The sequence below is a fragment of the Apodemus sylvaticus genome, chromosome 22 (genome assembly GCF_947179515.1).
Source record: "Apodemus sylvaticus chromosome 22, mApoSyl1.1, whole genome shotgun sequence".
NCBI classification, from domain to species: Eukaryota; Metazoa; Chordata; class Mammalia; order Rodentia; family Muridae; genus Apodemus; species Apodemus sylvaticus.
In genome coordinates, this window is record NC_067493.1 from 45,099,938 (window position 1) to 45,124,821 (window position 24,884).

Genomic DNA, 24,884 nt, shown 5'->3' on the forward strand with positions numbered 1-24,884 from the left:
CTGTGCAGCCAGAAGAGTGAAGACTCAGGGGCCATCTGTTGAGCTCTGCTAATCTCAGCGTCACCTCCTGAGTGGTGTCAAAGTCCTCCAGGTGATCCCCATCGTCCTCCTGGCCTCAGGACACACTCTTGCCTCAGGGCACAGGCCTTCTCTTCACCTTCCAAAATGCTTTCCCCAGTGCATCCTTGGGGCCGATTCTTTCCTCTCTGTCTCTCTGTGTGTATGTGTGTGTGTGTGGTGTGTATGTAGGACATTAAACCCAGGGCCTCACACATAAGCAAGCATTCTACCCGAATTAACCCTATACTATCTCTTCACTCTTAAATTTGACACTGGTTCTCACTAAGTTGCCCAGGCTGGCCCTGAACTTGCCTGCCTCCAGCCTTCCACAGTAGCTAGAATTCCAGTCCTGAGCCACCAAACCCCGCTACTTCACCTCGTCTGCATCTTGTTCGAGTGTCCCCTCCCCTGTCTGCCCCCCTTTCTCTCCTTTCATGGGCTTCATTCTTAGCATTCAGGACCAGTCATCTCTTTCTTTTAAGATTTTATTTTCTGTGTATGAGTTTCTTGCCTACATGTATGTGTGCGCACCACATGCATTCCGTGTCCAAGGAGGCCACAGGAGGATGTCGGAGCCCCTGGAATTGGCATTATAGGAGGCTTTTAGTGCTGGGCGGTGGTGGCGCATGCCTGTAATCCCAGCACTCTGGGAGGCAGAGGCAGGCGGATTTCTGAGTTTGAGTCCAGCCTGGTCTACAGAGTGAGCTCCAGGACAGCCAGGGCTACACAGAGAAACCCTGTCTCAAAAAACCAAATACAACAAACAAACAACAACAACAACAACAAAAGAAGGCTTTTAGTTACCGTGTGGGTACTGGGAATCAACGCTGGGTCCTTTGGGAGAGCTGCTGGTGCCCTTAAGCACTGAGCTGTTTGCCCAGCCCTATCAGCCCTTTTTCAATCTCCTTCCTGCAGAGGGAGGCCATCTTCACAGGAGCAGGGAGCTGTGTGGTCTTCGCTCACTGTTTCTTGTTCCTCTTTGTTGTCTGGTGCTGTGTGTGTGTGTGTGTGTGTGTGTGTGTGTGTGTGGTGGTCATGTGGATCTGCATGTGAGCCCACCCATGAGCTTCAGAGGCTGACATCAGCTATATTTCTCCATAGTTCTCCACATTTTGATAACAATTATTATTTATAGGTATGTGTATGTGTGCCTGCATGAGTTTATGTGCACCACATTCGTGCAGGAGTCTGTGGCGTCCAGAGGGTGTCAGATCCCAGGGAGGGGGAGTGACAGGTGGTTGTGGGCCACCTGATGCAGGCGCTGGGTCCTCTGCAAGCGCAGCAGTTAACGACTGCTCGTAAAGCCGAGCGAGCGGTCTCTGCAGCCCCGCCCTCTTATGTTTTGAGACAGTGTCTCTCACTCTCAGCTCATTCTGGCTGGACAGTGAACTCCAGGGGCCACCTGTCTCTGACACACACCCCACGCCCTGGGACTCATAGAAGAGTGCATTCTGTCTGGCTTTTGTGGGTCCTGGGGATTTAACTCAAATCCCCATGCTTACATACCAAGTACTCTGCCCACTGAGCCATTCATTTTCCCTAGACCCCGTGTGTGTGTGTGTGTGTGTGAGTGAGATGTCTCTCTGTGTAGCTCAGGCTAACCTCAGACTCAACCTCAGTGCAGTCCTCCCTGCTTCAGCTTCTGGAGGGGAATGTAGGGACCAGAGACCTAAGTTACCACACCTGCCTCCAGTTTTGCTCATTGCTAAATCCCAAACACAAGGGACAGAATCGCACCTACAGCAGATGTGAAATAAACACGCCTTGCACGAGAAGAACCTCCGGCATCCCAGGAAATCACTATAATTACCTAGGAACACAGCTGAACCTCTCGCCCTGATGCTCTCTGTTGCCCCGCAGGTGTGGCCTCGCCCAGCTGGCAGTGATGGCCTTGCCCCGGTGAGCCGAAGTCTGTCCCTATCACCCGCCGGCCACCAGCCAGCAGGATGAGGCTGTGGAAGGCGGTCGTAGTGACGCTGGCCTTCGTGAGCATGGACGTCGGGGTGACCACGGCCATCTATGCCTTCAGCCACCTGGACCGCAGCCTGCTGGAGGACATCCGACACTTTAACATCTTCGACTCGGTGCTGGACCTCTGGGCTGCCTGCCTGTACCGTAGCTGCCTGCTGCTGGGGGCTACTATAGGCGTGGCCAAGAACAGCGCTCTGGGGCCGAGGCGCCTGCGGGCCTCGTGGCTCGTCATCACCCTCGTGTGCCTCTTCGTGGGCATCTATGCCATGGCCAAACTGCTGCTCTTCTCCGAAGTGCGCAGGCCTATCCGGGACCCGTGGTTCTGGGCGCTGTTCGTGTGGACCTATATCTCGCTGGCGGCCTCCTTCCTGCTGTGGGGGCTGCTGGCCACCGTGCGGCCGGACGCCGAGGCCCTGGAGCCCGGGAATGAGGGCTTCCACGGGGAGGGCGGGGCCCCTGCTGAGCAGGCCTCCGGAGCCACGCTACAGAAGCTGCTGTCCTACACAAAGCCTGACGTGGCCTTCCTAGTCGCTGCCTCCTTCTTCCTCATCGTAGCAGCTCTGGGTAAGTGGGGTCTTGGGTCTGACCGCGCTGAGCCTTGGTCTCCAGGATGCACTGCAGGCTGCTTAGCAAACTCTCCCCTCAGCCGTGTCGCCGTTTACTTAGGTGGTTTACGCCCAGAGACCCAGAAGGAATGGGTATGGTGTCTTACCTTGTCATCTCAGCATTTGTGAGACTGAGGCATGGGGATTGTTGAGAGTTTGTGACCAGCTTGGGCAAAGAGTAGGCCTTTGTCTCAAAAATACCAAGAAACGGGTTGGAGAGGTGGCTCAGAGGTTAAGAGTGCTGGCTGCTCTTCCTGAGGTCCTGAGTTCAGTTCCCAGCAACCACATGGTGGCTCACAACCATCTGTAATGGGATCTGACGCCCTCTTCTGGTGTGTCTGAAGACAGCGACAGTGTACACATACATAAAACAAATAAATCCTTTTTAAAAAATACAAGGAAAAGGAAAGAAGATGTGGAAAGGCAAAAGTTTAGTCAGTTCTACCTGATTGCCACAGTGTTCCAGCCCAGGGCTAAACACAGGGTTATGGCCTTCTGTGTGGGCAGGAGGCCTATTTACTCTCCCTCTCATGTGTACACACATACATATGTGTTCGTGTTCTTGTGTGTACACAGAGGTCAGCATGTGTATCATCCTCAATGGCCCCCCAGCTTATTTTTGAGACAGAATCTGTCACTGAACCTGGAACTCATTGATTGGCTAGAGGAGCTGTCAGTCACCCCCAGGATCCTCCTATCTCCACCTCTGCAGTGTCTCCCCAGGGAGCCCTCCTCCTCTCTCCATGTTTCCCACCCTAGCTCTCAGGACATCACCCCTCACCTGTGCACACTGTTTGGCTTCTTGATTGTTCTTCTGATGTCTCCTGGGCATCCACCCCCCAACATTATTTTCTTTGACTGCATAGAATTCTCCCGTGTGCTGTAGCGTCTGTCTTTCTCCATCTGTCGCCTGTTGTATGAGCTTGTCTCCTGTGACTGAACGGAGCTGAAGGGCGAAGTGTGTCTTTGTTTGAAAGTTAAGTGTCGGGTCCTCTCCCGAAGCACGGGCAGGAAGGTGGTATCGGAAGTCGAGACTCCATAGCGTCTCCCACTGGCAGTGCCTGGGGTCTCAGTGAGCTGTGTGACCTGGGGTAATTCTGTCAACCTTTATGATCCGTACTTCTCTCTCCTGTGGGGAATGGCGAGCGTAGGGCTTGGTACACTGTGGTGGGTGTCCAGGAATTCACAGGGACAGAACCTGGGGGCAGTGACACAGTCAGAGTATTCTCAGAGGCCCATGAACCTGAGCTGGCAGATGCTACCACCTTTTCCCCCAAGCTCCCTCTCCCCTCCCTCACACCTGCCCCCCTCACCCCCCCCATCCCCTCCCTTCCCCTTTACAGTCTGCGAGGCAGACTGTGAGGCAGCTACTCAGCCTCTGCTTGTTGGCCTCCCTGTCCGTAAACAAGGGAACAGTCCCCACTTTAATCGGCTGTGTTGCTGGGACAGAACGCCCAGGACAACAGTTGAAGGGGAGAAAGGTTAGCCTGGCTCCTGGCAACCGCCTCCAGCTCGGGTTGTGTGGGCTCATGGCTGCAGGGCCTCTAGTGAGCCAGACTGTGGTGGAGCTGCTCACCTGACGGTGGCCGGGAAGAAGAGAGTCAGCTAGCTGAAGGGGGAGCGGGGAGAAGGGCACATCGGCCATGACTAAGCCCCGCCTCCCGATGTTTGCACCAAGTCCCAGGACGGGAGCAGTCCTCCATCACACAGGCTTCTGAGGGGGTGTAAAGTGTAAACCATAGTCCCTGTGGTGTGGAGGGACAGGGAGTGGGCGGCCTAGGCGCTAAGAAGATAAACTGCCTCAGATAAATCTTGGCACGTGGGAGCGAGCTAGCCTTGAGCGGCTGTGAACTCCAGGCTGCCCCTTCTGTTTCACCCGCTTCTGCACTTGCACCAAAGCCCAGGCAGGTCCCTTCTTGGGTAGCCGTCGGGATTCATCTGACCGGCCTTTCTGTGCACCTCAGCCATTGTGCTGGTGATACTGCCAGGTCTCACTCACCCCTGCTGCTGATCGCTGGAACCAGACGTCCCTCCATGACCTTGCCCCCATGCCTACGGTGGCCCTGGGTTGCTGTGGCATGCCTAGCGGGGCACAGATGTACTACAGTGCCTCTGAGTTCTGGCATCCTCGGGGTTACATCAGGCCAAGGGCTCTGTCTAAGTTAGGCCCAGGAGCACTGATGCCCGGCAAGCTAAGCCTCAGTTTCCCCCCCTGCAGTGGGTGTGGTGCGCGTGAGTGCTAGAGAGACAAACAGGGCACCTGGCATGGGTGCAGAGCAGGTGTGAGGCCAGGACCAGGAAGGAGTGTCTTCAGTCCACAGCGTTCACCTGTGCTGACCCCTGTCTGGGCCCCCATGACCTAAATGCAGAAAAGCCACCTCACTGCGTGAGGAAGTGTTTCAGCCATCTTGCACACACAGTCATTCATTCATTCTCTCTGTCTCTGCCTTTCTGTGTGTGTGTGTGTGTGTGTGTATGTGTGTGTGTGCGTTTTATCTGAAACAGGTTCTCACTATATAACCCTCTCTGTCCTAGAGCTCTCTGTAGACCAGACTGGACTTGAATTCACAGAGCCTCTGCCTCCCGAATGCTGAGATTAAAGGTGCCCTGGGGATCAGCACTGTCTCTTATTGTAAAGATTCTTTTACATTTTATTTTCTGAGACAGGGTCTTTTTTATATAGCCCTGGATTTCCCAGAAGGATTCTTTCATTTTTATTTTTTAAAATTATTTTCATTGCTAATGTTTATTTTTTTTTGTATTTATTTTATATATGTAAGTACACTGTTGCTGTCCTCAGACACACCAGAAGAGGGCGTCAGATCCCATTACAGATGGTTGTGAGCCACCATGTGGTTGCTGGGAACTGAACTCAGGTCCTCGGGAAGAGCGGTCAGTGTTCTTACCACTGAGCCACCTCTCCAGCCCTCTTTTTTTTTTTTTTTTTTTTTTTTTTTTTTTTTTTTGAGACAGGGTTTCTCTGTATAGCCCTAGCTGTCCTGGAACTCACTCTGTAGACCAGGCTGGCCTGGAACTCAGAAATCCCCCTGCCTCTGCTTCCCAGAATGCTGGGATTACAGGCGTGCGCCCGGCTCTGTTTTATTATTCTAAGATCACATTTTAAATTTATTTATGTATTTGGGGAAGGGGCTGGTTGAGCAGATGCCATGCCCTGTGACACTCAGAGGACAACTTAAGAGAGTCAGTCAGTCAGTCCTCTCCTTCCAGCATGGGGTCCCGCCATGAAACTCTGGTTGTCAAGAGCTGTACCCCCTAAGCCATCTCACCGTAGGCTCAGGGTTCTCTTCTGTTTGTTTTCCGTTTTATGTTTGTGTACATATGTGTGGCACCTGTGTGGGGGTAGGTAGAGTCCAGAAGCTGCTGTTAGCTGTTTTCCTCAGTCACCATAGTGTCTTTTGAGACAGAGTCTCTCACTGAACCCAGAGCTCATGAATTCAGCTGGGCTGGCTGGGTAGTGCCAGTCCTGGGACGCAGGCTACCACGCCGAGCTGCTCACATGGGTACCAGGGACCTGAACTCAAGCTTGCACTGCATGCCCAGTACCCGTTTCTCAGCTCCTGGTTATTTGAGGCTTTTTCTTTCAGACTGGACCTCATATAACCCAGGCTGGCCTTGAACTCCTGATCCCCCTGCCTCTACCTCCCAAGTGAGATTATAGGCATGTGAGACAGGGCCTTCTATCACTGAGGCTGACCCCCTCAACCTGACATGCTCCTGCCTCAGCTCCTAAGCAGTGTAAAGCACGATCCTTCCATTGGGTTCCTTGGCATCTTGACTGTACCGAAATGTGGGCAAGCTCAGAGCTCCAGTCTCCTCCTCTGTGGAGAGAAGTCATTTCCACAAATAGCAAGAACAAAAATATCAAGCCCGTAAGAACACCGGGTGACATTTGGGACTTGGAGGAGATAAAGGAACAGATGTCTGGGGTGAGATGTGTTCTAGGCAGAGGGGTCAGCTGTGCACAGGTCCTGAGGCAGGAGGAGCCCGGTAGTTAAGGAGCACCGAGGCTAGCGGGGCTGGGGCAGGGTGAGCGAGCTGAGGCAGAAGTCCCGCGCCTTCCTGCCTTGATCCTGACCCCGAGAGCTGGGCATGAATGGGCCGTGTTGAGCTGAGATGGCCAAGATCCGAGTTGAGTTTAAAGGTGAGGAGCAGGCCCTGAGACAGTCCAGGCAAGATGGGTGACTTAGAGTAAGGAGGGACTACCGAGGCAGCAGCAGAGGTCAGATTTGGGAAATACTCCCAAAGCCTCCTCAGTGAAGGATTCAGAGTGTCTGTGGTGCTTACAGATTCCTCAGAAGGGTTTGCCCTGTACCCCCAGCCCCCAAGACCACACAGCTCATCATAATCAGAATCCGACAAGGTTTTCTTCACTGTGGGTAAACTGAGGCAGAGCTCAGGTAAAAGCCAGCTGTCTGAAAACCCCATCTGGCCAGAGTTAGAGGGTGTCCTCGAAATTCCTGCTCCTCATCCGGCAGAGGGCGCCATTTCCCCACAGAAGGCCAGCTTGCGTGCTGAGGAGTTTGAGGAACCTACCTGTGTGAGACCTCAAGCCCAGCTCAGCCTGAGCAAATCCCTGCCGAGAGGGTGGACACCCCAGGAGACAGAGACCGGACCTTGAGGGGCCGGGCTTCTGCACTGACCGTTTTGTAAGAGTGGATTCCAGAACACTGGGAGGCAGGTGCTTTGCCTCCTCAGGGCACCATCACCCCGCAGTCTGGGAGCAGGCGAGGCCAGCGGTTAGCTCTGTCCCCAGTGCAAGAGGCCAGAGGTGCTGCTGGCTGTGGTGTTGGTGAGGGTGGCTGTCTGCTTCCACGTGAGCACAGCAGGGTCCTTAGAGAAGAGGAACTGTGCCCACCCCCTATAGCTCACCCGCCAGCCCTCACCCCCAAGGCAGCTGCAGGAAAAGCAGGGCGGAGCTTTGAAAGGCTCACCCCAGCCTCTGAGTGAAACACACCTCAAAGCCCCACTCCCACACAGGAGCTCTCCACAGGTCTGAACTTGTGTGACTCTCAGCTGGTCGTCTTCCTTGCTCTGTGACCCACTGAGCCAGCAGGGCGAAGACACAGGAAGTCTACGGATGAGAAATCTCCCTGCCAGCCGTAGAGCGCCACCCCTCAGAGGGGTGGGACCAGCACAGCCTGGAGCCACACCAGCAAGGCCTTCCTGGTTCTAGAAGGTGGATTCCACACCTGGAGGAAGGAAATGACCTTTGGCCTCTGCTGAGCTTTGTGGCCTATATGGAATGGGACCTGTGGCAGGCCCTGCTCTGGAGGGAATGGCCCAGGTGTCATCAGTGTCATGTTAAGTGCACTCTGAAGAGAGGTGTATTCGGTTTCCTCTCCCAGTTGAGAGCATAGTCCATCCCGGTGGGGAAGTCATGGCTCCGGCACATGATGCCGCAGCCGCACGGCAAGCGGGGACGTGCGCTTTTACCCAGTCAGGGACCCCTGCCCATGGAGTGCCGTAGCCCACGTCTGTGATGTGTCTTGCCGCCACCAATCTAGAAAGTCCACAGAGCCATGCCCAGAGGTTTGTTTCTGTGATGGCCAAGTCCCATCAGGTTGACAGCTTAGCCACAGCAGGGACAAGCAGGCACCCGGAAGAACAGGCCTTGGATCAGGTGAGCAGAGAGGGCAGCTGTGGGCTCCCCGCTGAGCCTGCCCTGTCTCCCCCACAGGTGAGACCTTCCTGCCCTACTACACTGGCCGCGCCATTGACAGCATCGTGATCCAGAAAAGCATGGACCAGTTCACCACGGCCGTTGTGGTTGTCTGCCTGCTGGCCATCGGCAGGTAGCCACCCAACCCATACACACCACTCCTGCAGGAGGGAGGGCGGGCAGGAGGGTGCAGGAGCAGCCAGCACCGCAGCAACCCCACACTGACTCGGAACCCTTTGCTTGGGCCACAGCCTGGAGCCATGCCCTCTTGTCTCTGAAAATGGCTCCAGTCCCTGAAGATAGCTCTCTCTCTCTCTCTCCCTGGTTGGTTTGTGAATATATAGCCCAAAGGATTGGCTTTCTATACTTTCTAGAAGGGCCTGGCTGCCAGTGTTGAGTCCTTACCCTTACTTACTGGGGGAGTGAGGAGGTCTAGACCCAGATGCCATCCCTACAGAGGGCCTGTCCTTGGGGAGAAGGGGCTGCTGGTGGGCGGTGCTGCCTGCCGGAAGGATGCCGGCTATACCGTCTCTCATCTGCAATCAGCTCATTGGCCGCAGGTATTCGGGGCGGCATTTTCACCCTCGTATTTGCCAGACTGAACATTCGCCTCCGGAACTGTCTCTTCCGCTCACTGGTGTCACAGGAGACAAGCTTCTTCGATGAGAATCGCACAGGTTGGTCCCTCCTGGGGACTTTGGGTGTCCAGGGTGCGCTAGCTTCCTGTGAGGCCCCGCTCCCCACAGCTGCATGGCTTGCCCCACCAGTGCTTCCTGTGCTCCAGTTCAGGGTGGAGCCCTGGGGTACGAAGCTGCTGGTTTGAGTTGAGGCCACCACAGGACCCTGGCCAGGCCTCTCGTCTGTGAAAAGCCAGGGGCCAGTGCTTCCCTTCCAAGAGTGAGGCCTGCAGAGGCCCAGCTCCTGGGGACCAAGTGTTGGGAAGAGCCAGCAGGGAGAGAAACAGCATGTCCCCCACAGCCCCAAGCACTGGGCGGGTCCACACCTGCCCCGCCCCTCCGCTAGGAGCCACCATTGGCTGTTGCAAGGCTTCTTCTAGTGCAGTGTCCCACAGTGTGAGGCGCTGCCATGTGTTTCTGCCTGGGACCAGGAGGCTGTTTCTAAGGAGGGTGTGCAGGTGTTTCCCTACTCTGCCAGTCAGGACTAGCAGGGCCAAGTTTGAAATCTGGCTGTGGTGGGTACATGTACGCCATCACGCTGGCCTCCCCAGCTGACCTGCAGTCAGCTTCCACTCGGTGGACAAGCAGGCGCCTCACATGACATGTGAGGCTGGAACCATGTGTGGTGCACACCTGTGACCCTGCCAGGGACACCCTGGCCTCAAACAAAACACAGAGAACAATGGTGCTAGGGCTAGTCTTCCAGAAGTGACGCCCGTCATCCTCAGACAGCCTAGTGGGGAAGAGGTCTGACTTCTGTTGTCGTCTCAGAAGCCCCTTAGTGTCCCCTCCGCCCACCCTGGCAGCTCTGGGCATCCTTGCCACAGAGGGCTGAGTGCCTGTGTTCCAGGGGACCTCATCTCCCGCCTCACCTCTGACACCACCATGGTCAGCGACCTGGTCTCCCAGAACATCAACATCTTCCTGAGGAACACGGTCAAGGTCACGGGCGTGGTGGTCTTCATGTTCAGCCTCTCGTGGCAGCTTTCCCTGGTCACCTTCATGGGTTTCCCCATCATCATGATGGTGTCCAACATCTACGGCAAGTACTATAAGGTAGGCGGGGCCTATGTCTGCTTCGAGAGCCTCGGAGGCCACAGGAGGCTGATCTGAGGCAGTCTGCGTTCATTCGCTGTCTTCACTTGGTCACTGGGTGTTTTGTGAGCACCTACTGTGTGCCCGGCACTAGGACGCAGTGAAGCAGGCTGCAGGTGACACCTGGCCTCAGGTATCAGCCAGGCACGGTGGTCACAGCCATAATCCCAGCACCTAAGGCTGAGGACTGCCACCACGTTCCGACCCACCTGAGCCAGAGGGGAGGCCCTGGTAGGGACCGAGGGCAGGCAGAGTGAAGCAAGCAATAAGAATGGGGTGGCTAGCGAGATCTGAGGAAGGTGGGCGCTCTCAGGACTGTGTGTTCTGAGGAGAGGGTACAGCACAAAGCTCTGCGGTAGGAGTGTGCCTGGTGGGTCTGAGGAACCGGCAGGTGGCTGATGGGGTAGGCGATGGGGGACAGGGAAGTGGCAGGTGATGGAGGCAGAGTCTGGCCCTCTGCTTTTGAGGGGCATGGCGACTTGGGCCTTGCCTGTGCTATACTGTGAGGCAGCCTGAAGTCCCTCTGTCATAGCCTGCTGACTGGACTCATTCTCCCTGGCCTCCTGGATTTACAGGAGCCCCAGAGCTGAGTTTGGACATGCGAGTCTGGGCCCCGTGACAGATTCAGGCATCCCTGGGGAGGCCACTCAAGAGGGGAGCTCCCAGCCTTGCTGGGTGGGTCTCTTTACCTAGCTCTAGGACCCTTCCCCTCCCCTGTGTAAAACAGTTTCCCTTCAACCTCCAGCAAAAGGCCACCACCCCTAATCCCTGATCATGGATTCTATTCTAGTTCCTCACTGAGGGGGAAACTAAGTATCTGGGATAGAGCCTGTCCCCTGCCCCCCTCCACCCTGCCCCCATCTTCCTTCCTTCCCACTGGCCGCTACCTCTGCCCACCTCAGGCCCTGCCTCTACATGGATAGAGCCTTGAAGAAATTTGTTTAGGGCTTACCGTCTTTACAAAGCACACATGCTGCCTGCACCCAGATGTGATCTGGGCTGCTAGAGAGCCAAGGCGTGAGTCCAGTCCCCAGAGTCCATGGAAAGGCAAAAGGACATAATTGACTCCATAAAGCTGACCCATACCAGGGGACTTCTGCCCGTGTCCCTGACACACACACCCTGACTTGGGACCCCACCTCCCAGGTGCGGTGTGTCTTTTCTCTTTTCTGCCCCCTGTGACCAAGTGTGACATTCCGGTCATGGAAGCAGCCCTGTGGGAAGGTCAGCAGTCCGGTCTGCTCGGCAGCTGTTGTGTTAATTGCTGCTGCGTAGACTGCTGCAGGGCTGCCTCCCTCCGAGGCTGCCTGTCCTCACCATGTGAGCAGATCTCCCGGCCTGTGGTGGCCACGGCACCTGTGTCTGGAGCCTCACATCCTCGCCCAGCTTGTGCTGGTAACAAACACTGCCCCTGAGTGCCCGGTGTTTCTCATGCTGTGTAGAGCCTGAGCAACATCCGGGACCACTGTTCTACACCAGCGCAGGGCCAGGTGTGGACGCTCCTTTTCTAGAGCTAACTGTGGTCAAAGTGTGGTCTCCCTCAGTGTCAGCAGGGGCCTGCTTCCCCAATGCTAGGCACCGTGAGTGACATAAGAGTCGCCCAGCCCCCCAGAAGCTGGCCCGCACCCCAGGGGCTCCACTGGGTTTGTTCTTGAGTCAGTCTCATCAGTTAGGAGGAGGTGAGATGGACAGGATGGGAAGGACGTGGGTGCAGGAGGATAGTGAGGCTGTCCGCCCATCCCTGTGCACAGAGGCTCTCCAAGGAGGTCCAGAGCGCCCTGGCCAGAGCCAGCACCACGGCCGAGGAGACCATCAGCGCAATGAAGACCGTGCGCAGCTTCGCCAATGAGGAGGAGGAGGCGGAGGTGTTCCTGCGGAAGCTCCAGCAGGTGTACAAGCTGAACCGGAAGGAAGCAGCAGCCTACATGTCCTATGTCTGGGGCAGCGGGGTACGTGTGGTCAGACACCGGGGGTGACTGGATGGGCGTCCAGATAGGGGCCCTTGCCTGGGCGATAGTTCAGGTCCCCACATGTGGGTGACAAGTCATCAGAGTCTTTCCTGGAAAGACCACAGTGCCCGTCCTTCAGAGGCATCTGTCCCCCTACAAGGTGGCAGGGTAGGTAGAAGCTCGTATCCTCAGGCTACCTAGGGTCCAACCTAGGCCTCTGCCCCTCCCTAGAGAATGGAGAGAACCTGGTTTGTCCTTGTCCCAATAGACTGGGTGGTAGGAGCTAGGCTGGCCTGGGAGAGGTGGAGGGCAGGGAGATATAGTTTCTTTGAAGGAGGTAGCTAAAGGAGGATAGGGGAGCCAGGAGGTGCCACGACCTGACACTACCCCCTAAAACTGCCTGCCGAGCCTGTCAGCTCATCCACAGCTGGGCACCTTCTGCCACGCTCAAGGACACTTGTCCAGCTGCTGACTTCACGCTGGCTTGGGGCGGGGCAGGGCTGCTGGGGATCCTGGGAAGGTTGTAGGCTGTCTCTTCTCTCAGACATCCCCCCCCCCCAAAAAAAACCCCCACAGCACGAGGTCCCCAGGATCCTGTCCTTCTTCAGGAGCGTACTTAAAGGAACAAAAAGGCCTCACTAGCCTGCCTGACTGGCTGCTGTGTGACCTTACTGGTGCACCAACCTCTCTGAGCCCTGCTCTTTGCAATGAGAATGAACCGCCCCGCCTGGCCCGGCAGAGGAACTTGAAGGTGGCATGTGCCAGCCAGGGCCTTACAAAGAAAGCCTTGTTCTGCTGCCAAGCCCACAGCCTGCTCCAGCCAGGGGCCTTTGTAGGGAGCTGCTGGGGGAGGGGCGCGAGTGACAGATGGGGTCATGAAGTTTCCGCTGGTGGCAGGGTGCTCAGAGTTTCTCTAAGGCCCTCCAGCACCCAGTGAGATGGTTTAGTGGGAAAAGACACTCACCAAGCCCAGTGAATTGAGGTCCTCTCCTCAAGCGTCTCTCCTGTTCCCCTGTCTTACTAACAGGGAACAGAGCTGGGGGACAGAGGAGAGGGCAGGGGCGGGGCAGGGCAGGGCTGGCTAAGGCCCGGAGCATAAGCCCTGCGGTCTCTCCTCCTGTGCAGCTCACACTCCTGGTGGTCCAGGTCAGCATCCTCTACTACGGGGGCCACCTCGTCATCTCGGGGCAGATGAGCAGCGGCAACCTCATCGCCTTCATCATCTACGAGTTTGTCCTGGGAGACTGCATGGAGGTGAGGGGCAGCCAGGGAGGGCGAGGCGGGGGAGGCGACAGCAGCTTCCTTCCGGTTTCTGTGGGGTGGGTAGGTTTTTAGCCACACAGAATGCATGCACAATTGCTCTAGGACCCCGACTCAGAACTCAAACACGACACCTCTAGGATGACAATGCCAGAGAAGCAACCGCTGGGCGGGAGCACGGCGAGCTGCTGGACCGCGTACAGGCGCACTGCGTGTGTGCCGTGTGCCCGGACCTCACAGCAGCCATGTGCCATCTAGGTGTGAACCCGGTCCCCAAGGCGGCCATAACTCTAACAGCGCCCCAAGGGCTGCACACGGGAGCCAGGCAGCTGTCTGCCTCCATACTCTGCCTCCGCTTCCCTTGGCGCGAGGTGGGACAAATTATTTGCACTCTCTTGCTTCTGAGAGAAGCCACCCGTTGCTTAGATGCACTCCATGAAGATGGCTGGTGTTCTGGTTCGTGTTTATATCGGTGTGTTTGTAGCCACAGAGGACGTACACAGGGCACACATTAAGACCCATTTTAAAGATTAAATCATGGCTGAGGTTGGCTCCCTTGGCAGAGTGCTTGCTGAGCATGCTAAACCTGGGCTCATCCCCAGCTCAACGAGGCCTCCATCACAGCCTCAGAGGCAGAAGCCGAGGGCGGGCCTGGGGCCTCTGTCTAGGGCGGGAGACCGAGCGGGAACTAAGTCAGAGTCCCCAACACTGCGACTGGGCTGTCTGCAAGGCTCTGTGGTGTCCCAGAGGGAGGGGAGCCATGCTGACCACATCGTGACTTGCCTTTGTGGACTTCCTTCCCCTCCCCAGCACCTAGTGGGGCGGCAGGCACACCTTTAACCCCAGAAGCAGAGATGGGTGGATCTCTGAGTTTTGGGTCAGCCTGGTCAAATGCTCAGGTCCCATCTCAAAAAAAAGGACCATCCTCAATCCAGATTGAGTTGTTCGAAACGTCTGGATGGACTACTTGAGGCCTAGAAAAACAACTGCCTGGTTGTCACCTGCCTTTTAACCCCAGCTCTCAGGAGGCAGAGGCCGCAGACCTCTGGGAGTTGAAGGCCAGCCTCCTTTACATATGGAGTTCCAGGATAGCCAGGACCACACTGTGAGACAAACAAGGGGAACCTAGAACATGCTGTGGCAGCGAGACTGGATGCCTGCTCTGCCCTGCTCACCACACACAGCAGGGTCGTAGTGGAACCCGCAGGTCCGACCCTGGGCCCTGGCTCCTAATGCCCGGATGGACAGATGGACTCAGTGGCATTACTTCCCCACCGCCTTTGTTTCATAACCGCTGTCTGCTACACCAGCAGGTGGCATCTGGGGGCTCCCTGCATCTCCTCAAAGCTGCAGCTCTGACCCATGACCTCCCCGCACCCCATCAATGGTAGGGGCCAGGAATGGGCTGTGAGTGGGACCAGGATGTGTGTCTTCCCTGCAGTCCGTGGGCTCCGTCTACAGTGGCCTGATGCAGGGCGTGGGGGCCGCTGAGAAGGTGTTCGAGTTCATTGACCGGCAGCCGACCATGGTGCACGACGGGAACTTGGCTCCTGACCACCTCGAGGGCAGGGTGGACTTTGAGAATGTAACCTTCACCTACCGCACCCGGCCCCACACGCAGGTCCTCCAGGTAAGAGCAGCTCAAGGTCTGCCCCAACTGCCCTACATCCTGGTTGTGTGGCCAGAAGCAAGAGGGGCAGGGGCTCCACTGAGAAGCCGACCCTTAACCCTCCAGTAAGACCCTCGGGAGAGGCTGGCGTGGCACAAGGCCCCACCCGACTTCCACCCCAGTACCAAGAGGAGGACTGTGTGTGGTGGCTGGGGGTGCGGGGCTTCTTTAGTAACTTGACAAGAAGCCAGATTGCTGAACAAAAGCTATGCTGCAATTGGTGTAAATATAATCCTTCATTTGCATGCCAGACCCTTCCAGAAGCAAAGCAATGGCTGTGGCTTCTGTTGAGGGAGAGGTAGCATCGGCCAGGCAGAGCCTCTCCTCGGAGGTGACCTCTAATCAGGGAGCAGGAGCTGAGCAGGTGGCTCTCTACAGAAAACACACCAAAGGCTGTAAGCCACCAAGCCGGTCCTGGTGTCTCAGGCTTGTCATCCTAGCTATGATGTGGCCCAGGGCAGGAGGACCACAAATTCAAGCCCGGGCCTGGACTGCACAGCAACCGCCAGGCCGGTCAGTGGAAGGAGAGCTGAGCTATCTTTTCCACCTTTTGGGAGACTACGGTAGGGGGACTGTCACTATTTAAAAGTCTGGCTAGTGAGTTCTAGACGCTCCGTCCTAGTGTAGGGATGCAGCTCAGTGCCTGAGCCTTGGCTAGCAGCAGTGGTGCTGGGGTCACTTCCCCAGTACTGCAGAGGAAGCACCTGGTTCAAGTGCCTCAGTCCTGGCATCTTAGGAAGACCGTTCAGAGGTCAGCAGCGCCCCATGGGGCAGGCAGGGGGTGTCCTGCCTCTGAGACTGGACCGTCTTGTGTTCCCGCAGAACGTCTCCTTCAGCCTGTCCCCAGGCAAGGTGACAGCTCTGGTGGGGCCCTCAGGCAGTGGAAAGAGCTCCTGTGTGAACATCCTGGAGAACTTCTACCCACTGCAGGGCGGCCGCGTGCTGTTGGACGGCAAGCCCATCGGAGCCTATGACCACAAGTACCTGCACCGCGTGGTGAGTGCCACATGCTGCCCACACCCTTCCCTCTCTAGTGGTCGCGACTGGGCGGAAGGAAGGGTGTAGTTCTCTCACCGATGTGACCTCCCCATGCAGAATGTTGTGGCACTCCACAGGCCACCACATGCCCCCTCTCCTCTCCTAGGGGTAAAGCCCCACCCCACCTGAGTAGCCACCTGGACACACCCGGCCCCCCAACCCCCACGGCTCCCCTCACAGCTCCGCAGGGCCGCTCACTCCAGCTTGTCCAGGCAGGTTTGAAGTGCACAGGTCCCTCCTGATCCCGCAGGCTGCTCACCTACAGACGCAGACAGACCAACTGACCGCTGCGCACACAGGCCTCGCTTCCCTTCTTAATGTTTTCAGCAGCGGACTTGCACTACACAGTAATTCTCACTGTGTGTGGCAGGGGTTGTGTATGGAATGTCTTGGTGGTATTCACCCTTGTTACTTCCTCTTGCTCCTGCTTCTACTTAAATGTCCTTTTGAAATAACACAACAGATACACACACAAGATTTTTTTGTTTTCTTTCTTTTTTCTTTTTTCTTTTTTTCTTTTTTTTTGTTTTTTTTTTTTTTTTGTTTTGTTTTGTTTTGTTTTGTTTTTTTTTGGATTTGGTTTTTCAAGACAGGGTTTCTCTGTGAAGCCCTGGCTGTCCTGGAGCTTACTCTGTAGACCAGGCTGGCCTCGAACTCAGAAATCCACCTGCCTCTGCCTCCCAGAGTGCTGGGATTACAGGCGTGCGCCACCACTGCCAGGCTTTTTTTTTTCTTTAAAAGAAAGAAAAAGTTGATTCTGCGCTGACTGACACATAGGGGGACCTGTCCAGGTGTTCCATCTGTGTACCAGACCACACCATCCATCCAGGAGAGCCCTTCACTGAAGGGGCATGTGTGCACGTGTGTGTGTGTGTGTGTGTGTGTGTGTAAGTGTGTGTAAGAGAGAGAGCACGCACGAGAGAGCGCAAATGTTTATATCTAAGCGAGTGTGCACGCGTGCACTCTCAAAGCGGGATCTCAGGGCCTTCCGTGTTAGATGAGAGATCTACCACTGAGCTAGCAGAGCTCTGGTCTCCATGTGGCAGGACCCACAGGCTGGAAAGTCCCGCTGCATTGGACGTATGTAAGCAGAAATGGGTGGCGGAGGGGTGTGTGTGTGTGTGTGTGTGTGTGTGTGTGTGTGAGAGAGAGAGAGAGAGAGAGAGAGAGAGAGAGAGAGAGAGAGAGAGACAGACACAGCGGGCTGCAGGAAGAGCCCTGGGCAGCTACAACGTGAGCGTGAGGCTTAGATCCCCAGATGGCATCGGCATCAGGCATCGGTCCTCTGCTCAGCCTAGTGTCAGCGGGAGGGAGAAACTTCCTGCAGGCTTCCTCACTTCCTGGTGGTGAAAGACATCAGGCCCCACTTATCTGCTTATTAATCATCTGGGTTTCCTCTGGGGAATACTGTCTCCTTGACTTTTTAAAAATTATTACAAACACAGTCAAGTGCTACTCTATAGCCCTGAGTTAGTGATTTTCTCATATTATAGTGATTTTTTCCCTTTTTCATTCTGTGTGTGTGTGTGTTCACATGTGTGACATGCATGTTTGTAGGTGTGTGTAGAGAGGCCTGGAGTCAGCCCAGATCACGTCCACCTCATAGTTTGAGGCAGGCTTTCTCTGTGGAACCCGCCGTAGCTGCTGATCCTCTCACTGGCCAGCTCTAGGGAGCCTGCCTCTGTGCTCTGGAGCTGGAGTTAGAGGCAGGCCTCCACGCCTACCCAGCACCAGCACCAGCACCGAGTGGGCTCGGTGAGCTGATCTTGGTCCTCTGATTTGTTCAGCAAGTGCTTTAACCCAGGGCCCCTCCCAGCCTGCTAGTGCATCGTATAATGAGGACAGGAGAGTTCCCTCCACCTTGCCTTTCCAGGTCTATCTCAGGGCTCGTAGGGAATTCCTTGCCCACTCAGCTTCTGTCTTTATGCGATGGTGTCAGTATGTTAACGCGTGCTATGTGGATTATTACTGCATCAGTTGCCAGCTTGACGGAGCCCCAGCTTATGGCCAGCTAGGTTGTTTGCACTCCCATCCCAGGATTACCGTATGCTCCCTATTGTGTCGCGAGTGTGTGTGTGTGTGTGTGTGTGTGTGTGTGTGTGTGTGTGTGCGTGCATGTGTGTGTGCACGCGCACAGGGCCATGCTATGCATGTGGACATCAGGACAGCTAGTGGGAGTCGGTGCTGCCCTTCTCTGTGGGCCCTGGGGACAAAAGGAACTCAGATTGTCCATCAGACTCGGTGGCATGCCCTTCACCCACCACCCACCGGGCCATCCCACCAGCCCCTGCTGTGCTTTTTTAAAATTAGATTCCTAACTCAAATCACAGAGCAGCACTGTCTTTGGACTGCTCCCTTCGAAGGGAGAGGTGGGTCTGCTGGAGAGATTTGGACCGTACCCAAAGCTCTCAAGAGGCCCAGGCAGGAGGGCTGTCAGGATTTCAAGGCAGCCTGAGCTATATACTGAGTTCTAGGTGAGTTTGGATGACAGCATAAGACCTTGCCTCAAAAATGGGGCAGGGCTAGATAGAATAAGGGCAACAGCCCAGGGAGGCCTGCTCTCACGCACCCTGGCAAAGTCACAGAGCTACATTCCACGCCTGCCCTGTGGTCAGGGGAATCTTGGCTTAGCTCAGAGCAACAAGATTGCCGGCCCCAGACTGTCGTTCTGGGAGGCCTGAGGTCTAGGGTGGTCTGGGTACTCAGGGCCCCTACTTGGAAGGGAGAGACGCAGCTGAATGCAGCCAGCCACGCAGATCAGATTTCAGACCTGAGACTCCAGGCGGTGTCAGCCAAGTTGGGCCTGGGAGACTCCAGTGACAGCTGGTGGGTTCATCTACAGACTCTCCTAGTCACCTTGCTCTGATTCCCCTCAACAGATCTCACTGGTAAGCCAGGAGCCCGTGCTGTTCGCCCGCTCCATCACAGACAACATCTCCTACGGCCTGCCCACCGTGCCCTTCGAGATGGTGGTGGAGGCTGCCCAGAAGGCCAACGCCCACGGCTTCATCATGGAGTTGCAGGACGGGTACAGCACAGGTACCGGGCGACTGCGTCAGGGACTGATGTACCCGGGCCCCATCACAGGAACACGCTGTGACTTAGCTCCTGGCATCTGGTTGGTCACAGTGTGGCATAACCCCTCCTCCATCAGTCTTGAACATTTGGTAACGATCATGCACATTACCAGGCATGACGGTACATAAGTATGGGCTACAGAGTGAGTTCCAAGCCAGCCAGGCTGCATAGTGAGAGCCTGTCTCAAAAAAAACGAACAAACGAGATGGCTCAGCGGTTAAGAGCACTGACTGCTCTTCCGAAGGTCCTGAGTTCAAATCCCAGCAACCACATGGTGGCTCACAACCATCCATAATGAGATCTGACCCCCTCTTCTGGAGTGTCTGAAGACAGCTACGGTGTACTTACATATAATAAATAAATAAATCTTAAAAAAAAAAAAAACCAAACCCTGAATAAACAAGGACTGGATGGCTTAAGGGCACTGCTGCTCTTCCAGAGGACCAGGGTTCTGTTCCAGCACCCACATGGTGGCTCACAGCTGTCTGCCACTCGTGTCCCAGGGAATACAATACTTCTGGCCTCCAGAGGCACCAGGCCTGTGGTGTACAGGCATACATGGAAGCAAAGCACCAACACGTAAAATCATTTTCTTAAATAATGTTTGGCTGCACATAGTGGTGCAGGGAGATTGCTTCAAGTTCAAAGCTAGCCATGGGCTCATGGGGAGACCCTGTCTCAACAAAGTGTGTGAGATATTAGTCCCCGGGGCCACTTAAAGGCTTCTTTGTGTGAGGGCAGCTTTCGGGGGTCAGTTCTCTCCTTCCACCCAGGGGCCGGGATTGAACTCACCGTTGCTGGTGCAGAAAGTGCCTTTTGCAGTTAAGACATCTTCCAGCCCTTTCTTGGGATTTTTTTCAGACAGAGTCTTACTGTGTAGCCCAGGCTGGCCTTGAGCCTGCATCACCTGTTTCCAAGAGCAGAGCTCTCGAATTACAGACTATGCACCGTGGCACTGGTCTTTATTGGAGTTACAATATGTAAAAATAACTGTCTTTTTATTCTGCCTTTTAATAGAAAAAGCTTGTCTCTTTAATTCTGCGCCTGGCCTTTGTATTTAGCACACCTTAGTGACCTGTCGTATTGGTGCAAGGACTTGCCCTGCCTCTTTAAATGTGTAGGCTTTTATAGTGATCAGCTGTTTCCTATTGACAGGCATTTGAGCTGTTCTTATTAATATTTGTCTTGTAATGATACTGATAATCACACCCACTATCGCCTCAGGTCCTCTGTGAGAGGGACTGATTTTGAGGACATTCCCCGACAGGCTTGCTGACAGAGGCTTGTACACTCTGATGGTCACTCTGTCGCTGCCCATTAGAGTCAGGGCAGAGCATCCCAGTGGAGTTGCCGAGTCTGGGAAAGCAGCTGTCCCTCAGCAGCCTTGCAACAGTCTGCCCCACACTGTGATAGTCCGGGCATCTCCCTGGTGTGCACAGGGGACAACCCGCAGTGTGCCGTCCCTTTGCATGAAGGGCTAATCTGAGCGTCTCTTCCTGAGCTGCCCTTTGTGGGAAGTCACAGCTGGGGACCCTAGAAATGTCTGCAAAGCTGGTGCCCAGGTGAAGGGAGGTCTCCCATTAATTCGCCCTGTGCCTCCTCCACAGAGACCGGAGAGAAGGGCGCCCAGCTGTCCGGTGGCCAGAAGCAACGTGTGGCCATGGCGCGCGCACTGGTGCGGAACCCGCCCGTGCTCATCCTGGACGAAGCCACCAGCGCCCTGGATGCAGAGAGTGAATACCTGGTAAGGGGGCAGCAGGTGTGGGGGAGGGGAGGCTGTGGCAGGCGGGCAACAGGATGAGCAGCCGCCACAGGTTCTCTCAGGCCATGAAAGGGAAGCAGGGAGTTCTGGGCAGAGACACTTTGGGGCCTGGACACCCAGCTCCAAGCAGAACTACAGCCTAGTGGCGTGGGTAGTAATCCAGGGTGCCAGGCCAGAGGACCTGACGAGGAGCCCCACCCTCGGTACTCCCGAGTTTCCTCCCTCGTCCCTCCTCCCTCTCTCTACCTCTCATTGCTTTTGATTTTCAGTCCAAAGCTCAACAACCCCAGGCCTTGTACAAGTGCCCCACCTGCAACCACAGCATGGCTCTAAGCCGCTCTCCCCCGGAGCCTGGTCTCCAGTGGTAAAGTGGACAGTACTGGTGCAAAAGCATAGTTCTCACCTCAAGGAGATGACACAGAGTTTATTCTGGAGCCAAATGAGAGAGACTGTCTAGGAACAGACTCTGGTTACCCCAGTTCCATGATCAACATGGAAGCCGTTTACAGTGTCATGAAGTTTTCCTAGTCACAGAACAACAGAATTAAGACCCTTTACAGACACATTGATGTGGGTGTCGGGCGGTCACAGCAAAGCTAGAGCTCTGTCCAGGCCTCACCTGCAGTCTGATGACACTCTTAGCTTCTGGGTTGGTGGAAACTCGACTGTGCTAACTTGACCCATTCCAAAGGGTTTTGTCAGTCACAGCTTGAGTCTGACAGGGTGGGCAAGAAAGGCCTTAGACGGTTGAAATTCCTGAGGTATTGGTCACCATAGCTCTAATCACACACACACACACACACACACACACACACACACATACACACACACTGATTTCCAGAAATTCTCAGTCCCAGTTCCTTGTGAGCTAAGCACAGCATTTTGTGCATGTGGGGACACACTATTTATCGAATTTTAAAATCTCCTTCATAAAGGACTGGCCAGCGAGGCCGTGATGGAGGATGGCCCTTCAGCATAGTGAAAGTACGGTCTTTGTTGCCCCTTCCTCCTCCTTCTGGTAATGTCACCTGAGGCACGTAAACGGCGGTGTAATAAGCAAGGATGGCAGGCACGCCTCTGAGGTGGGCGGATCTCTGAGTCTGAGGGGAAAAAAAAGCAAGAATTCCATTGGTTTTAATGCAATGAGATTAACAAGGAAGGAAAAGGCATTTGAAGCAACAAGGTTTACCTGTTGTTTCAAGAACCAGATTGGCCACGCCCCTGTGACCACAGTTATTAGCACTCTCTGGACTGTCTTCTAGATGGATGTATCTTGTAGTTTTAGCTTTCCTCTAGCCAGCCAGCTTGATGGCATAGCTCTACCTCACAGGAAGGCGCTGACAAGGACTCACTGTGGCTCTGCCTGTGGGCACTACCTGATCTGCTTCATTGTGCTGGCCTCAGACCAGGTTTACAGTGGGAGTGTAAACAGGAAACCACATGACAGAAGACACTAGCTGAGACTCCAGGTCCCCGACCACCTCGGCACATGCCGACTGTAACAGTGATGGGAGCAAGGCTCAGGCCTGTTGGGACGCAGGGTGTCAGAGCCTCTACAGAGCTTTTTGCTTTAATGTTAGAAAAGGAAGTGGGGATCTGACTGGGAATCACTGTAGTATTGTCCATTTCCTTCTCATTAGCAAAATACAAGTACTGTTTAGTTCCTGCTAAATTGTACTATGGGACAGTTTAGATGCTAATTTAATCAAGAAACATTAGCACTTGAGGGATAAACTTCGTGAATGTTGCTGTTCTTAGAGACTAGCTTGTGTGTGTTGTGTAAGAAGTGTTAACCCGAGGCTTTGGGCGTCTCTAGCTAGAGTGAGTAGGGTTCAAGGTGCATCTGAGCTTGTGATTTACAGTGTTTAGGTTACTGTGTCTATTGATTTAATTGGCTGGACTTTGTTTTTGAGACAGGTAGCCCTGGCTGACCTCAACTTCACCCCCAGGACTAAAAGGTGTGCACCACCACACCCAGCTATATTTTTTTCTTAAGAAGAAAATGTTTATTTAATTTGGATGTAAAAATCTTGATTTAAAATATTGATATCCTTGAAATGGAGGGTTTTAAAAACAATTTTTAGATGTATTTATTGTGTATACAGCATACTGCCTATGTGTATGCATGAAGGCCAGAAGACAGCACCAGGTCTCATTAGAGATGGTTATGAACCAGGCTGGTGCTCTTCCAGAGGACCCATGTGGTGGCTCAGGACCCTCGGTAACTCCAGTTGCAGGAGAATCAGTCACTATCTCTGTTGGCACCGGGCATACACACACACACACACAAAATACTTTGTTTCCTTTTAAGATAGGTTATCTCTATGTGGCCCTGGCTATCATGGTGCCTGCTATGTAGACCAGGCTGGCCTCTAACTCAGAGATCTTCCTGTCTCTGAATGTTGGGATTAAAGGTATGTACTACTCCACCCAGATCATATGCTTTTTAAAAAAGAAAATCTTAACATTGTAAACAAAATAAAGCATTAATTTTGTCTCAAAGTATTGAATTTTGACATTAAAATTGTATAGTTATAACCATATCTCAGGGCAGGGGTGGCGCATACCTTTAATCCCAGCACTTGGAAGGCAGAGGCAGGTGGATTTCCGAGTTTGAGGCCAGCCTGGTCTACAGAGTGAGTTCCAGGACAGCCAGGGCTATACACAGAAACCCTGTCTCAAAAGACCAAAAACAACAACAACAAATATCTAATTTTTAGTCGGTAACATGTATCTATCTTCAATCATTATTTTATTTCCATTTTGAAATATTTTCTTTACTCTTTGCCCAAAAGCCTTTAACTTTTTACCACTTAAAAAAACTTGATACTTTATTTTACCATAATTATTTCTGAAAAACAAATTGTTGGACACAGATTCTTACTATATAGACCAGGCTGGCTCTCAACTCGGAGTTCTGCCTGCCTCCCAAAGTTCTTGGATTAAAGACATACACCACCTCTCTACCTCTGGCTAGATGATTTTAATGAGATGATTTTAAATGAAAACCCAGAAAAAATTAGGGTATCTATCAGTTATCAGTTATAAATACAGATAAAACACATTAATAGTCTGGCTACTTTTAAAGTAATTATGTTAAGTATTTTAAATTGCTTCGTCTTTAAAAATAAAAACATGAATCATTGTCCCAAATATATTAGTATAACATATTAATATTCATTATAATAATTACATAACACATCTATCTATAAACTCCAAGATGTCTTTGTAAGCCTTAAAGGAGATTATTATTTTTATTATCATAATTATTAGGTTTTTTTCAAGACAGGGTTTCTCTGTGTAGCCCTGGATGGCCTGGACCTCAGAGATTCGCCTGCTTCTGCCTCCTGTGTACTGGGATTAAAGGTGTGTTCCACCACCTGGCCTCGCATGTGTATTTTTTTTTTCCTGAGACAGGGTTTCTCTGTGTAGCCCTGCTGTCCTGGAACTCACTCTGTAGACCAGACTGGCCTCGGACTCAGAAATTCACCTGCCTCTGCCTCCCAAGTGCTGGGATTAAAGGCATGTACCACCACTGCCCGGTGCATGTGTATTTTTAATTAGGCATGCCAAAAATAACACAATAAAAATGTTGTTTTAAAAACCCTGACTGAAGTAGCCAGTGTTAAATTTTGTTTTACAGAAACAACATATGAAAATAATCCTATATATACATAACACAGCTACAATTATGCCCACTTCAAAAAGGTAGAGATGGCTCAGTGGTTAACAGTCTGTGCTGCTCTTACCTAGACCAGAACTCGGTTCTCAGGACCACAACTCCAGCACCGGGGGATCTGATGCCCTCTTTTGGACTCCACCTACATAACTAAAAAATAAAATGACTTTTTAAAAAAAGTTAAAAAGTGGATTGTGGTGGCACACATCTTATTCCAGCACACAGAGGCAGTGGCTGGCAGGTGGATCTCTGAGGTCCAGGCCAGCCTGGTCTACAGAGTAGGTTCTAGGACACAGGGCTACACAGAGAAACCCTGTTTCAGAAAAATGAAAAAAAAGTACGAGAACGACTTAAAAGTGTC

The 24,884-nt window shown here is 53.6% G+C and overlaps 1 protein-coding gene and 1 long non-coding RNA gene across 3 annotated transcripts in view; one reads left to right on the forward strand and one right to left on the reverse strand.

The window, feature by feature from the left end:
- Abcb9 (ATP binding cassette subfamily B member 9) overlaps positions 1 to 24,884 on the forward strand; it is a 34,239-nt gene that overhangs the window by 3,562 nt on the left and 5,793 nt on the right. Inside the window, exons 2-12 of one of the 2 annotated variants that reach the window (XM_052168009.1) lie at positions 1,921 to 2,595; positions 8,335 to 8,449; positions 8,863 to 8,993; positions 9,844 to 10,049; positions 11,840 to 12,037; positions 13,163 to 13,291; positions 14,739 to 14,927; positions 15,789 to 15,962; positions 18,884 to 19,043; positions 20,690 to 20,826; positions 22,762 to 23,915. In XM_052168009.1, coding sequence (XP_052023969.1) covers positions 2,007 to 2,595; positions 8,335 to 8,449; positions 8,863 to 8,993; positions 9,844 to 10,049; positions 11,840 to 12,037; positions 13,163 to 13,291; positions 14,739 to 14,927; positions 15,789 to 15,962; positions 18,884 to 19,043; positions 20,690 to 20,826; positions 22,762 to 22,839 — 2,106 coding nt within the window. In that variant the 5' untranslated portion in view covers positions 1,921 to 2,006 and the 3' untranslated portion in view covers positions 22,840 to 23,915. Of the gene's footprint in view, positions 1 to 1,920; positions 2,596 to 8,334; positions 8,450 to 8,862; positions 8,994 to 9,843; positions 10,050 to 11,839; positions 12,038 to 13,162; positions 13,292 to 14,738; positions 14,928 to 15,788; positions 15,963 to 18,883; positions 19,044 to 20,689; positions 20,827 to 22,761; positions 23,916 to 24,884 lie in introns of those variants that run through there. The other variant, XM_052168008.1, reaches the window with a different exon arrangement.
- The window catches only part of LOC127672698 (uncharacterized), a 32,424-nt gene continuing 28,777 nt past the window's right edge, over positions 21,238 to 24,884 (reverse strand). The window contains exons 3-4 of the long non-coding RNA XR_007975001.1: positions 24,594 to 24,673; positions 21,238 to 21,944 (exon numbers count right to left, since the gene is read on the reverse strand). This is a non-coding gene — a long non-coding RNA (uncharacterized LOC127672698). The remainder of the gene's footprint in view (positions 21,945 to 24,593; positions 24,674 to 24,884) is intronic.